The following is a 15,354-nucleotide window of genomic DNA, read 5'->3' as shown; positions in this document are numbered from 1 at the left end:
AGAGGTACAGACAAGCACAGGACTATGGTTGACCAAGTTCGCAGACGACTGCAAACTAGGGGCTATAACTGACTCTCCGGCTGACACAGACATTATCCAAAAGGGTCTCACTGACATAGACACCTGGTGTCAAAACCATGGCCTTGAGCTAAATGTCAAAAAGTGCATAGTCATCCTCTTTGGAAAAAGCAAAGTACCCACAAACTATCACATAGGTGGTAGCCCCCTAAATACAGAAGACGTAATAAGGGATCTGGGGACCCAAGTAGATAGTAACCTCTCCTTTGATAATCACATTGCCAAATTGGTTAGAAAATCCTTCTATGTGGCCCACCTAATCACAAAAGGGTTTGCATCCAGATCGAACGAGGTCATTGTGCCCCTCTACGCATCACTCATCAGACCCATCATAGAATACAATGCCCCATTTGGGAAGTACCTTACAAGACACCTGCAACAACTGGAAAGACCACAGAAGTACCTCACCAAGAGGATCACTGGCTTCAAGCAGATGCCCTATGCAGCTCGAATTAAGAAACTTCAGCTGTACTCGGTTGCATACCGCCTACTCAGAAGTGATCTCTACCTGACATACAAGGCCATGTCCAACCCAGAATTATGGACATGCTCCACCTAAAGAAAACCATATCCCCTCGAGCCACACACTCCAGGGATCTACACCTTACCACAACAATAACTAGGACGTGCTGGAGGGATAAATTCTTGTCCCAGAGACTTCCCATGCTCTGGAACAAGATTACAGTCTACATTAGGCAGAGCTCCTCACTAATCCTCTTCAAGAGAAACCTTGACAAGTGGATGGGAAACAGAAAGTTTACCCCAGGGATCACTTCAATGGCTCTGCTGGACAGGGGCACAGGTAACTAATCTAAGGGGGTGGTGAAAGCCAACACATTCCGGCTAGGCTTATAAATGCCTTTGGGCAGATAGCCTAATACCTATCTATGAACCTAATCATATCCACAGTGTAAAGAGTGCTTAGCCACTTGACAAGTAGAGCGCAGTAAGTCTGCTAACTCTTTCAAATTGGCGCAGTCAGAAAAGGTTGAAATCTTTTATTTTAATAGTTCCAAAGTGTGTTGTTAATATTTTAACATGTGGAACTGACAGTTGAGTGTTCTGATAGCTAAAGTTGCAGAGGTGTATACTTTTTTACCTCATCTGTCCAGAGCTCTAAAGTCCTTGTCAGAAGGAAAAGGATTCTTTACAGAACTAGTCCTAGCTCCTTTAGGTCCCTGTTTAATGACCTCAGAGTCTGCAGTGGGATTTTTGTACAGGTATTTGTGAGAATCTGGTACTCTAATACCAGTCAGGTTTTCTGGAAGCAGGTGGAGGGCATCAGGAGTTAAGCTGGATTCATGGAAAACATCAACCACCTCTAAGACTGGAGGGACGACCAAGGGTCTGTGCTGGGGCAGCTCTAGAAACTCTGTTAGTCTTTTCTTAGACTGAGGGAAGTCCTGGGATTCCCAGCGGAAATGTTCCCTGAGGGTGAGAAAGGATTCCCCAAAGGAAAGATCTTCTGGTGAGAAGGCAGAACAAATGGATTCCTCTGCATCTGAATCCTTATAAGCAGTAAGAAGTGGTAGTTCCTCTTCAAAATCTGAATAATGAGACTTCTGAGAATCCTGTTCTGTCAGTATTTCAGGAGAAAGGTCTCTTTTCCTTTTAGAAGTTGTGATCTGACTAGCCCTGATAAGGGTAATAAGATCCTCTGCCATTTTAAGCATTTGATTTTGGGGTGGTGGAACAGGAGTAAGATGGTGGCTTGGGGCAGTTTTTCTAGAAGTGGCATTGCCTCTAGGACTAAGAGTATCCACTGGTCTGAGAGAAACGGTAGTCAGAGCAGACGTGCGACAGACCTCCTCGGAAGCTGGTGCCTGCGTAGTGGCTCCGGACCCAACCAAAGCAGAGAAAAAGTACAGTTTTGTACCTACCATAAATGTAGATGTCCGAACTGGATAGCATCTGCAGTCATAACAACTGGGTTGTCCTGTCGTCAGGCAGCCCTGCAGTCGGCCGGATTCCAAAGTCCGGGTCCGGCTTCGGCTGATATCGCACTCCACCCGAAGTCATCTCTGTTGGTCTTCGGGTATAAAAGCATCAGCCGATGCCATTTTCCTCAGTGTTTCTTGCCCCAGATGCCAGTAGCCCTCTTGCAGGCTAAAATTTGGATAGATGCCAATGTTTCCAAATAGATAGAGGTAAACACAACAATAAGCATGTATGTACATATATACAAACAAATACACCATAAAAGACTCCCCCCCAACAGCTAGCTATTAGGAGGGTAAACACCCTAGGAGTACCACAGAGGGGAAGGAGGGAGGGTAATCCTGACTGCAGATGCTATCCAGTTCGGACATCTACATTTATGGTAGGTACAAAACTGTACTATGTCCTTCATGGATGCATCTGCAGTCATAACAACTGGGTAGAATACCATAGCCAACTAGGGGAGGAGGATAAAAGTAGATTATGGTGTGTTTAGGATCCCTTGCAGTACAGCAGTGGCAAACCCTGCTCGGGATCTGGAATATAGAGGCAAATTATAATGCTTGGCAAATGTATGCACGGAGGTCAAAGTAGCCGCCTCAATAATGTCTTTGGTTGCCACTCCTCGTAAGAAGGCTGTGGTAGTGGCTGTTGCCCTTGTAGAATGAGGTCTTATGTTCTGTGGAATTGGTTTTCCATGGAAGGAGTAACAGAATCGTATGCAATTTCCTATCCATTTGGAGATTGTCTGTTTGGAAATAGCTTTTCCTTCCCTTCCTGTTGCATAGGCTACAAAAAGTTGGTCAGTCTTTCTGCTATTTTTTGTTCTGTCCAAGTAGTAGCGTAGCTGTCTATGTACATCCAAGGTATGCAGTATTCTTTCCCCTCTGTTTTGTGGGTTGGGAAAGAAGGTAGGTAGGTGGATTGCCTGGTTTAAAGACACTCTGGATACCACCTTGGGCATAAATGTAGGATTAGTCCTCATGGACACTCTATCTTGGTGGAAGATTAGGAAGGGTTGCACTGCCATTAAGGCCTGGTGTTCTGAAACCCTCCTTGCTGAAGTAATTGCCAGTAGGAAAGCAGTTTTCCATGACAGGTGTTGTAGGTCTGCTGTTGCTGCTGGTTCAAAGGGTGATAGTGTCAACTCTTCTAGCACAAAGTTTAAATCCCAAGCTGGTAATGGTGGTTTCCTTGGAGGTTTTACATTCTTGATTCCTCTGAGGAACTGCCTGAGCAAAGGGTGCGAAAAAACAGGTGGTTCAAAGCTGTATTCTGCTGAAATTGCTGATGCATGTAACTTAATGGAGGAGTAGGACAGGCCTGAATGAAGAAGTTCGCCAGATACTCCAGAATGTTAGGCATATCTATGTTTGACACATCTTTTCCTCTTTCATTACTCCAAATGACAAACCTTTTCCATTTTCCAGCATAGTTCCTTCTTGTTGAAGGTCTGCGTGCTTCAAGAATAATGTCTTTAACTCTTTGGGAAAGTTCTGGATTAGCTGCTGCTATGTGATGTTCCATGCAGTCAGTTGCAACGTTTTAGGTTTGGATGTATGATGCTGTAGTTGTTCTGAGTTAACATCAAAGGCATCAGGGTATTGTCCACATATTGTTCGAGACATGCTCCTCAGTAGTGGGTACCAGTGCTGTCTTGGCCAGTTTGGAGCTATCAGGATTATCCTTGGACGTTCTTCCTTGATTTTTAGTAGTACCTTGTGTATCAAGGGAAGAGGTGGGAATGCATATGCTGTTAGGCCTTTCCAGTTGAAGGAGAGCGAGTCCACTTTCCATGCTAGTGGGTGGAATGTCCTTGTGCAGAATTTTCTGAGCTGGTGATTGAGAGGTGATGCGAATAGGTCTATCTGTGGCATTCCCCATTTCTTTGAGATGGTCTTGAAGATGTCCGGGTGCAGCTTCCATTCGTGGGCATCCGAAGTGGTTCTGCTTAATATGTCTGCTAGAGTATTGTCTTTCCCGGTACAAATATTGCCTGTAACTGGATGTTGTAGCTGAGTGCCAGGGTCCACAGCTCCAAGGTCATTCTGCATAGGGGGTATGAATGAGTGCCTCCCTGTTTGTTGATGTACCACATGACTGTGGTGTTGTCTGTCCTTATCATCAACTGGCCCTCTTTGAGAAATGGTTTGAACTTTTGGATTGCCAGTTTTACTGCCAGCATTTCTTTTAGATTGATGTGCAGGTGAAGTTGATCCTGTGTCCACAATCCTTGCACGCGTTTGTCCAGCATGTGGGCCCCCCATCCTAGGTCTGAAGCGTCTGTTGTGATGGTCTGGCTTGCTTGACATCTGCGAAAGGGTAGGCCTGGGTTTGACTGGCATGCCTGAGCCCACCATAGGAACTCCTGTTTTAAGCATGGAATTAGTGGGATTTCTGTTTCTAGACTGTGTCTGTGTTGGGACCATAAATTCTTTAGGTACCACTGTAGTTTCCTCATATGTAGTCTGGCAAATGGAACCAAGGTTATGCATGATGCCATGAAGCCCAAGGCCTGCAGAACTTTTCTTGCTGTTAACTTGTTCAGTTTTGTTAGTGCCAAGAAGTAAAGAGGAAGTTCTTTTGTTTTTCTGTAGTCAGGAATGCCATTTGTTTTACTGTGTCCAATTCCGCGCCCAAGAATGTCCTTGTTTGGGATGGTATCAGCCTTGACTTTTGTAAATTGACTGTGTATCCCAGTGCTTGTAGCAAGTAAATGACCCTTTGTAAATCTGTTGTCAGCTTGCTTTTGTTGTCCCCTTGTAGCAGGCAGTCGTCCAGGTATGGGTAAATTTGAATTCCCTGTAGTCTGCAATGGGCGATTACTGATGCCAGGCATTTTGTGAATACTCTGGGCAGTAGATAAGCCAAAGGGCAATGCTGAGAATTGATAGTGCTCTGATCCTGCAAGAAATCTGAGGTATCTTCTGCAGATTGGTCGAATGGGGACGTGCAGGTATGCCTCCTTGAGATCTAGAGTTACCAGCCAAGACTCCTTGCCCAGCATGGGAAGAAGTTGCTGTAGGGTCAGCATTTTGAATTTTGGGACAATGATGTATGTATTTAAGGTGGACAGGTCGAGAATTGGTCTCCAACTTTTTCCTTTCTTGGAACTAGGAATAGTCTGGAATAGAACCCCTTTCCTTGCTCTGCTGTTGGCACTCTTTCCACAGCTCTCATGTTTGCTAACTCCATTATCTGGCGTAGAGCCTCTGTTTTTTGATTTGGAGGTAGATTTGGCATTCCTCTTTTGACTGGTAAAGTGTGGAAGTGAAACCGTAACCTTGATCTATGGTTTGTAAAATCCACTTGTCTTTTGTTATGTAGTGCCAGTTCTTTGAAAATAAGGTTAACTTTCCGCCTAGAGGAGCTGCTATTTGTTCCCTGGTAGGCGGATTTAGGTTAAGTCACTGTGGTTGTGCTGATGTAGTGGCAGTGGCTGTGTCTGTGCCTCTGTTGTTACCTTGCCACTGTCGTCCTCTGTAGGCACCTCCTCTGGTTTGGTTTCTGCCTCTGGAGCGTCTATTCCTGCATCTTTGAAATTTTGTGGAGTCAGGAAAGGACCAATTTTTGGCAGGCCAGTTCCTGCTAAACCTTGGCGGTTGAACCTGCAAGAAATCTTTAACAGTTTGAACAGATTTTGCCTTTTCTTCCATTTTCTTCATAACCTGCTGGGCAGGTGTACCAAACAAACTTGTCTTGTCCATAGGAGCATCTAGCAACTTAGCTTTAACATGATCCGGTAAAGCTTGTTCCTTTAGCCATGCATGCCTTCTTATCACTGTGCTAGTCATGGCTGATCTAAATGAAGCCTCCAGTGCATCATAGCCACATTTTAAGGAATGGTTGCTAACCTGTTGTATGTTATTTACCATCTCTAATACATATTTCTTATCAAGAGATTCATCAGTGGTTAGTTTTTTAGTTAACTGATCCAGCATAAACTCTTGGTATTGTATCATGTGAAACTGACAGTTTAAAGCTCTAGCTGAGAGAGTAGCTGAAGTGTAGACCTTTTACCCCATCTGTCTAATGACCTTGCTTCCCTTTCAGAAGGAATAGGGTTTTTAGCTATGGTCGCGGCTACTGTCTTGGGACCCTGGGATATAGTTTCTGGGTCTGCAAGTGGGGCCTTGTAAAGGTGGTGATGAGTATCTGGCACCCTGTAAAATCTGTCTGGTTTGGCAGGGGCTGGGGTAAAGAATCTGGAGCGGAGCAAACATCATTGAAAGCATCATCCACCACAGAGAGAACAGGAGGTATAGCTAAGGGCCTGTGCTGTGGGAGGTGCAGAAAGGTCCTAAGTCTTTTTCTGGAGTCTGAAAAATCCTGTTGCTGCCATTGGAACTGTTCTCGCATGGCATGCAAGGTTTCCCCAAAGGAGAATTCTTCTGGTGGGGAAGCAGCTGGAATGGATTCTTCAGCATCAGAATCTTCAAAATTGGAGAAGGGAGCCTCTGGCTGATCAGTTATGTCTGATTCATCAGCAGAATCATCAGAAGACACTGGCTCAGGGGGCTCTGCCCTAGGTCTCTTCTCTGGGGCTGAGAGGCCCTGTCTGGGTGAGATTGAGATCCTCTAATTAAAGAAATTAAATCTTCTGCCAAAGTAAGCATTTGAGAACTAGAAGAGGGCCTGGATGTGGGGGTTTAACAGGCACTGTTTTAGTAGTCTTGGCTGCTTTAGCCCTGGCGTAGGCCTTAATGGACATGGCTGCTGGAGGCCTAGCAGCACCACGTGCTGGGGTAGAGACATCCAAGGGATGGTGTCTGATAAGTCAACCACCGTAGTGGGTAAAATTTCTGAGGTCGATTCAAGAGTTGTAGCAGGGGCCTCAGTTGTAGGAATAGGTTCAGCTGTACTTTGATCAGTTTTCTCGGTTTCGGCGAAACCGAGACACTCATGATTTGCTTAACCATGGTTTCGGCCGAAACCGCGGACCGCGAGTGTCGGTCTTTTTCTTTGCGTTTTTGGTAGATTGGGTAGTCGGAGGATCCGGCGGCATAATGTACGCAAAATCAGAACCGAAAAACTGTTCTGCAAACTCCGACCGGCGCCTAGCGTTCGTCGGTTGAAAGAAGCACAGGCGAACAGGCTGCTACGCCGTGGGCTGGGCCTAAACATGGCAGACAGTAAGAGTGGAAATCTTTATGAGGTATTTGTTTCCCACAGGTTAAACAATTGTTAACTTTTTCTGACATCGGCTGAGGCAAGAAAGAGTCCCCAACGGGGTACTTAGCTTTAGAAGTCTTCGAAGTAGTATTCGGTAGAAGTAATCTCTGGATCCGACCGACCGGCACTTGCGAACAGCTTCTGCTTCGGGCGCCACGCGGCAAGAAAGACTGGGGAAAATGGCGTCGGCTGATGCTTTTATACCCGAAGACCAACAGAGATGACGTCGGGTGGAGTGCGACATCAGCCGAAGCCGGACCCGGACTTTGGAATCCGGCCGACTGCAGGGCTGCCTGACGACAGGACAACCCAGTTGTTATGACTGCAGATGCATCCATGAAGGACATCCAAAGGCTCAGAAAAAGAAGATTTCTGTGGCACACTGGACTCCAAAAGGGTCTCAGTAGAGGCCTGCGAAGGTATCGAATTGGGCATCAGGGGCTGCAAAGGCGCCTCAGTGAATTCCGGAGAACTGACTACCTGCTTAGCAGTAGAGTTGTTGGAAGGCTTAGCCTTGTGTGGTCTGTCTCTATCTTTATCCTTACTTTTTTTAGGGAAATCTACGGACTGTTGGCTGACAGATGCCATTTTGGCTACAATAAGAGCTCTACAATTAATGGTTCTCGTGTTAAAGAGGGCACAGAACCGGCAACGGGGGACGTCATGGTCTGGGCCTAAACAAGTGACGCAGAATGAATGGAAGTCTTGGTGCGGTATTTGCTTTCCACAGGCGAGACCATTGTTAACTTTTTCGGACATCAGTTAGTGCAAGAAAAAAGGATACCCAACGGGGCACTTAGCTTTAGACGGTTTCTGCTGTAATTCAAACTCTGGTAGCGACCGATCAGCACACCTGTGAACTGCTTCTGCTACGGGCTCCACGATAAGAAAGACTGATGTAATGGCATTGGATGTCTTCCTTTATAGCACTGACGACCTGACATCAAAGCAAGCGACAGCAGCCGATGCAGAAAAACACTGACTCTGGTATTCTGGCTGGCCGAGGGCTACCACGGCAGGGATAACCTACAGGTGATGACTGCAATAGTTAAACATGAAGAAAATCGTGGCAGATACACCTCTTTCTTGACTTGGAGAGAACCCTTTTGAATGCTGAAGATGTAATTGGGGCAGAGGAGGTGACCCTCTGATCTGCAAGAGGAACAGGAGGCTGGCCCACTGACCTACAAGAGAAATAGGAGAGACACCCTCTGCCCGGACTCCGAGGCTGATACTGGCAACGAGTTGTTAAGCACCATGGGCAAGGGACAGACCTGAAAACTTCAGAGATAACCCCAAGCCCCAAACCTAGACTCCAAGGTATGAGCTCAGTGACTCACCCTGATCCGACTGTGTCACAGACGAGAGAGTAAGGGAAACTGTTAGAATCAAAGTTGAAATTGTGGTCATCTCCCATATCAGTGCTCTAGCAGGAAGGCCCAGATCTATGGGTTTTGGATCCAAACGTCAGACCAGAATGGGTGAAACCTGTGGTGGGGCAGTTGGGGCTGTACCAACAGCCCCCTAATGGGATCAGCGCTGAAATGACCACCAGCTGAAGCAGAGTTTAAAAATAACCTCCACATAATCCTGTCAATATCTGCTTCTGAAAGACTCCTCGACGAATGGGAGGACCTAAAAGATGAAGTCATCAAAGGTTGACAAGATAGTCGATTTGCCTGCAGGAAAGGGAAGTGAAACCTGGAACTCACTGACTCCTGCGAGAAGCATGTGGGGAAGTTGGAGATCAGATATGTCGAGGGTCTGGATCCGAATACCTTAGTATCTTCAGTGCCAGACTAAGGGACTCAATCGTATTGGGCCAATGGTTCCCTGGGGCTCTTCTACACTCTTCTCAGATTCCATGTCTTCTTCTCTTTCTTTAGACTTGTCTCTCTCCTTTAACTTTTCCTCCTCTTTTGTAGTATAACTCTGACTGATTTCTTCATAGGAAAAGAGACAGTTGGTACAGTAAAAGCAAACCTCCCCTGTAAAAGAAAGTGCTTCAGAATAAGACTGTCCCTGCATTGTTGCAGTCCCCTTTGACCAAAAAAGGCACATGCCTCACATTCTGCATCCAGGTGTGCAACCCCTAAAAAATACACACAAAGTGAATGTGGGTCTTGTGGTTGAATTTTGTGACCATTGGCACAGCACTTCTAAAATCCAGCAGCCTAGTCTGACATACTGGGGAAGGGAATCAACTACTCAAAAAAAAAGAAAAAAAAACACTTGTCAAAACTTTACAAAACACAGTCCAACAATAAAGCAATGGTAACATGACCATGGAGAACAGTACTACCACAATAACACAACAGAATAGGTAAATACAAAAACACTCTGGAATGCGGGAAACAATTTTTTTTTTGTTAAATGGAGAATGAAGCAGCTAAGTAGTAAAAAAAAAAAAAAAAAATACAGATGCAAACAACTAGATCTATAGCCAAAAAAAAACCTACTTACTGTCTCCAAAGTCAGAGCTCTCAAGAACCACGTCCTTCTGGATCAAGCGGCAAACAAGATCTGTGATACACTGTATGTTCATGTTCATAGGAATGTATGTTCGCATATACTAGGGCTAACTGTCCTTCTGGGCCATTTTAAACCTAGTCAATTTTTCTTTCCAACGTGAGAATCAAACCCTGTACTCTGTCCAAAGATAAACACCTTGACTATTATAGCAACTTTTGGGTAAGGGAGGAGTCAGAGCCCTAGATCCAAGCTTCAGAAAAAAATGCAGAGGTCAGAGCTGATAAACCAAAGGTTGAATCAGATGAAAACAGACATCGGATCCTGTGTAGGAAATTTAGCACATTTTTGTGACCAACTCCCTTATACAACGTGGAAGCCTTAGAAGGTATTTTGTCAACATAACTCAGAGAGGACTACCATTTTTGGATTTTTCCTCCTACCATCTCTCTCTTTTTTTTACTACTCACTCTCACTTTTAATCAGGCACCTTTACTTTCTCATTTTCCTTTATCTGTAACTGGATGATAAGAAAGTGAAGCCCTGCATCTTCATGTGATGCCTCTATCTTGTTTTGAGAAACTTCTAGTTTCTCAAGCTTTTATAATTTTGTTTCACTTAAAAAGGCTTTCAAACATTTAGGTTTTATAACAATACAATACTGGTATGTCCCTACAGAAAAAATAAGCACTTAAGCTGAAGGTCTTCAGATTCCATTTGTCTAGCACAAGCGTACTTTTTAAGATTTACATGGGGAATACAGACATCCTAAGAAAAATTTACAGAAACTGTCTTCGAATAGTAAATGCAAGGCTAATGACAACAGAAAGACTTAATGAACAATAATGTACTTACAATATTACAAATTAAATGCTTACCAGAATTTTTGAAGTATAACCAGAGTTAACAGCAATTCCTGTCACAAGCAGATCTAGTGTACGTTCATTGATGTCTTCAGGCACAGGAAGCTTTTTATAGTGCTTTCCACCAATGTATACTTGGACAACAGTCATTCTGTTCATAGTAAGGGTTCCTGTTTTATCAGAGCAAATTGCAGTAGCATTGCCCATTGTTTCACATGCATCCAAATGTCTCACCAAGTTATTGTCATACATCATTTTCTGGAAATAAAAAAAAAAGAATGCTTTAAAACATTAAAGATGTTTTTTTTTCTTTTGTGGCTATATTAGTAAGAAAGTAAGCAGCTAAGAGTTTACAAGTTCTTGATTTAACAGAGGACATTATAACATGGCTACAGTGCAGGCAACAGAGATTTAACTAGCCACAACGTGACACACAAAAGTACTCTTTTAGTGTTATAAGCACTGGTTGGAACCGACACTCCAAATGCATGCCAGCATTCAACTGCTACTCAGGCATAATGCAATGATTTCTAACTCAGCTTTTCAGTTCTTTTCCCCAAACAGACAAGGAAAAAGAGGCCACAGAAAGTCACAAACAGTCAGACTGTCAAGAGAGAAGGGAGCCGAGAAGAAAACAGTCAGAGAAATATAACAGAGAGATGGAGGTAAACAAAACTATTTTCTTCTGTTGTAACAACAAATCAGTACATTTGGGTTCAGTCAACTCCATTGCCTTTGTTTTCCCAAGAGGGGTTTTCATCAGCTGCATTTCTATCCTTTGAAGACTAACATTGGTCTACACTACAGGAAGTACAGCTGTGTCACAATTATCATAGCTGCAAATGTTTAAGTAGATCAGTGCTGCAGTACTGACTCTTGGGTCTTCAAGCTGTGCAGAAGCCTGTGACCACACTCATTTCCAAAGTCTGCATCATTCCTTGCCGATGGATGTCAGGGGATAAGAAGGCCATCCGTTGGCACTAAAGTCAGGTCTTTCTAGGCAACGAAAAGCAGTCTGATGTCTGAAAACAGCACAACTTTAGCAGATGTCAGAGTTTGACAGTATTAGACACTAGAAGAAAAGAAGGGATGATGATGATGAAGTGTGAAGCTATCTGCTAGAATCCCTTCTCCCCCTTACTCTTACTTTCAGCAAGAAGGTGAAAGAGGTCTGCAGACAGAAGAGTTGGAGGGTGGGAGTCTATACTGCAATACTGATCTACTCAAACATCTACAATTATACAAATGTCATACAACTACACAATGTTCTTTGTAGTCAATGTTTCAGTACTTATTTTTGGGAGGATTCCCAAAGCTACAGGTTGGGTTGGCAGGTAATCTGTTTGGCCCTGGGAAAGCACAATTTGCAGTAAGGCAGTAGTAAACCCTGCTCAAGCCTTGGAGGCAAAGGCAAGATGGCAGTGTTCAATAAATAAAGGCACTGAGGGCCAAGTGGCAGCTTCCAGGATGGTCTGTTAGGAACTCCTTTGAGCAAGGCATTTGCTCAGTGTCTAATGGAATGGGCTTTGACATGGCCAGTTATAGGTTTGCCCTGGTGAGTGAAACAAGACCCAATGCTCTCTTCACTGGGAGTCAACAGAAGGGAAAACCAGAAGAGAATATGAGGATCACAGCTTGGCCTGTCTGACCTGACATTTACCAGTACCCTGGGAGTTACGGGTAAAGACATAAAAGCATATTGTCACAGGTTTGCCTATCTGAAGAAAACATCTGTTCTCTTCCCTGCCTGTTAGGTTCTGGAGCACAAAATCTGAAGTCTGTTTTGGTGAGAGGCAAAAAGGTCTATTGACGGAATTTCTCATGCAAGGTTAATTCTAAGAATCTCTCTCTCTCTTTGACATTCACTTGTTGGGGTCTATAAGATCCCTGCTTACAGTGTTGGCTATTGTTCTGCCCCAGAATGTAGGATGCTAGAAGTGTTAGTTTTAGTTCTTGTGCTAACATCCAAATCTTCATTGCAAGACTGCACAAGAGATAGGAGAGGGTGCCATCTTATGTATGTGCCACATTATTGTGGTGTTGTCTGTCCAGAATTATAATGTACCTGGGGCCAAACTGCACTGAAAGGCTTTTAGAATCAAACAGCCAACATCTCTTTTTGGTTATATACAACTTCCTCTGGTCTGGTGTCCAGATGGCCTGCACCTTCATGGACCCTAGGTGAGCTCTACAGGCTATGTCTGAACTGTCTGTGGTGATGGTCTTGTCTGGCTCTGACTGAGAAATCACTCCCTGGATTCTGTAGAATGGTGTTTTTCCATCACAGTAGCTTCTTTTTCATGCATGGAAGAATCATAAGAATTTCCAAGTGTTGAGAGTGTGGTTCCCAAAAATTTTTTTTAGGAACTACTGAAACTTTCTCATAGGTAACTTTGCTGGTGGGTCATAAGTATGCAGAATGCCATGTAAGCCAAGATAATTAGAAATTCCCCTACAGAAATATGTTGCTATGGCAGCAAACTGGCAGGTAGTTTGTCAGGTAAGATACCTCACCATGGGGAGGAAGTTTTTTTTTATTGCAAAGATCTACAAGTGTTTCCAAAAAGAGAATCCTTGTCTGGGGTAGTGTCTAGGACTTGGAGAGATTCAAAGTGAGCTTACCTTTTGGAAGCAGTTTATGGTGACATGCAAGACATTTAGAGTCTCTGTTGTGTTTTTCTCTGAATGAAACAGTTATTCAAGTAAAGGTAAATGTGACCTCTAGGGTTCTAAAATGGGCTACAAGTCGGGTTAGGACTTTGGTGATGACAGATAACCCAAATGGTAAAGCACAGAATTGGTACTGCAAGCATGTTACAAAATGCAGCTATTTCCTGTAACTGTCTTACGGGCATTCTTGCAAGAGTCTTTCATGTCTACAGTAACCATGAAGGCATCCTGGAAGATCATTGGAAGTAGTTTTTGCAATGCTAGCATTTTGGGACACAGAGAAACTTGCTTAATCTTGACAGATCCAAGATAAGTCTCCAGATGCCTTCTTTTCTTGCAACTACAAAATTCGTTAAATAGAAGCCTTTTCACTCCCGACCTGGAGGAACAGGTTGAAAGGACTCTTGAAGTAGTAGATCGAGGAGGACTGAAATGGAGTAACCCCTTTTCATGATGTGGAGTACCAACTGTTTTTTGGTGTAGGAAGGAGGAGAGTCTTCCTCCTTGAGGGTTGGGGGTAGGTGGCTGCGTATAGGAGGAGGGCTCAAAGATTCAACATAGTCACAGTTGTTTTCCGTGATGGGTGGGCTCTTTGGAGTTACCTGATCTCTGGAATGGTTCAAGTTGCCACCTCACAGATTGCAAGTCTTAGCATGGGGGAGACCTCCCCTTGTCCTTTCTAGGGGGGAAAGGCCATGATTTGGAATGGTAGTTTCTATTATAACCTGGTGCAGGTGAAAGGCAAAATTCCTTCATTACTTTTGTTTTCCTCTGTTGTCCAGCTTCTCAATTAACTTTTTCAGCTGGTGGTCCAAAATAAGGAACTCTCTTGTTTACTGGAGCACCCAGAAATTCTGCCTTCACCTGGACTGAGGGAAGCTCTCTCTGAAGCCAGTCATGCCTGTGAATGACTGAGCCTGTGGCAGCTGCTCTGCATGATGCATCCACTGCATCATACCCACATTTTTAAGAATGTCTGAAGACCTGTAAGGCTGCTCTAGCATTCCTCTGAATTTTATTAGATGAGGTAGGTCAGAAATAGTCTCTACCTTAGGAGTGATTTGGTCATGTAGAGGACTCTTACTTTATGTGGAGTGTAGCTGAAGATGAGCTTTTTTGTCAAATCTGTCTAGTAGTCAACTTTCTCTATCATTAAGCAAAGAGTGTCTAGTTGCATCATTTAGTGGATTCTGTAGAAGCTACTGCGGGTTCAGTTTTAGGGTTTTTATAGAGGTGCTTGTGAGAGTCAAACACTCTGTAAAAACAAGCAGGCTTCTTGGAAGCAGGTGGTAGAGAGTCAGGGGTTAAAGACACCTCTTCAAAAACATCATGAAGTACTACATGCAATGGAGGGACAGCTAGTGGTCTGGGAGATGGTAAACTCAGAAGTTCTCTATAATGAATCTGAGCCTACAAGAATTGCTTGTCTTCCTAACTGAAAGCCTCTTTCAATTTATAAAAAGGTGTCCCCAAAAAGATGTCACCTCTGAAGGATTCAGAAGAAAGGGTCTTATCAGAATCTGAGTCAGGATACGGTTGGAATGGGAGGTGCTCAGAGTAGGACAACTCCTCATCTGCACAGCCATAGGAATCAGATTCTACTTGAAAAGCCACAACCCCATGCCTCTTGGAGGGGGAGTCTTAGGGGGTACGAGTATGAATGCAGCTGGGCTCCTTGGATTTCATAATGGGTATGAATCATGGGCTATTTTCAAGAGGTCCTGGGTTCTGACCTGAGCAGGAGTGGATGAGAAGCTAGTGGAAGGTTGACTGCTCTTCTAAGTTTTGGTGCCTGTTTAGCCAAGATAACCTGAGGGAGTGATCATCCAACCATGATGTCCTCTGGCTCCAAGTCTGAGGAAGATAAGGCGCTACTGTTGATATCTGCAACATATGTCAGAAGCTGACACCCATGGCATGATCTCAGACTCAACTAACATTAATGTTGTGATGCAGAAAACAAAAGGCCTGAAGCCATGGCGGCCTCCAGAGGGGTCATTCAAGAGGGATCAGGCCCAGCAGTCACCAGTCCAGAGGGCTGAGAAAGCACCTCACCGGAGTCAGTCGTTTTGGTGGCATAGGCCAGAGCATTGGCAACATCCTCATTCTTTTTCCTTGTATTTTTCTTTTGTCTTTCTGTTTTATAAGAGTGACACTGGTGAAA

General features: G+C 44.2%; 1 protein-coding gene across 1 annotated transcript in view; it reads right to left on the bottom strand.

Annotated features, from left to right (window-relative positions):
- Positions 1 to 15,354, bottom strand: part of ATP2B1 (ATPase plasma membrane Ca2+ transporting 1) — a gene marked incomplete in the record, with an annotated part of 2,275,481 nt that overhangs the window by 1,311,024 nt on the left and 949,103 nt on the right. The window contains 1 exon segment of the mRNA XM_044087859.1: positions 10,536 to 10,778. Coding sequence (XP_043943794.1) covers positions 10,536 to 10,778 — 243 coding nt within the window.

This window comes from Protopterus annectens, chromosome 11.part0 (genome assembly GCF_019279795.1).
Source record: "Protopterus annectens isolate FY-2018-M chromosome 11.part0, PAN1.0, whole genome shotgun sequence".
Classification (NCBI taxonomy): domain Eukaryota; kingdom Metazoa; phylum Chordata; order Ceratodontiformes; family Protopteridae; genus Protopterus; species Protopterus annectens.
This window is presented reverse-complemented; position numbering and strand designations above follow the sequence as displayed.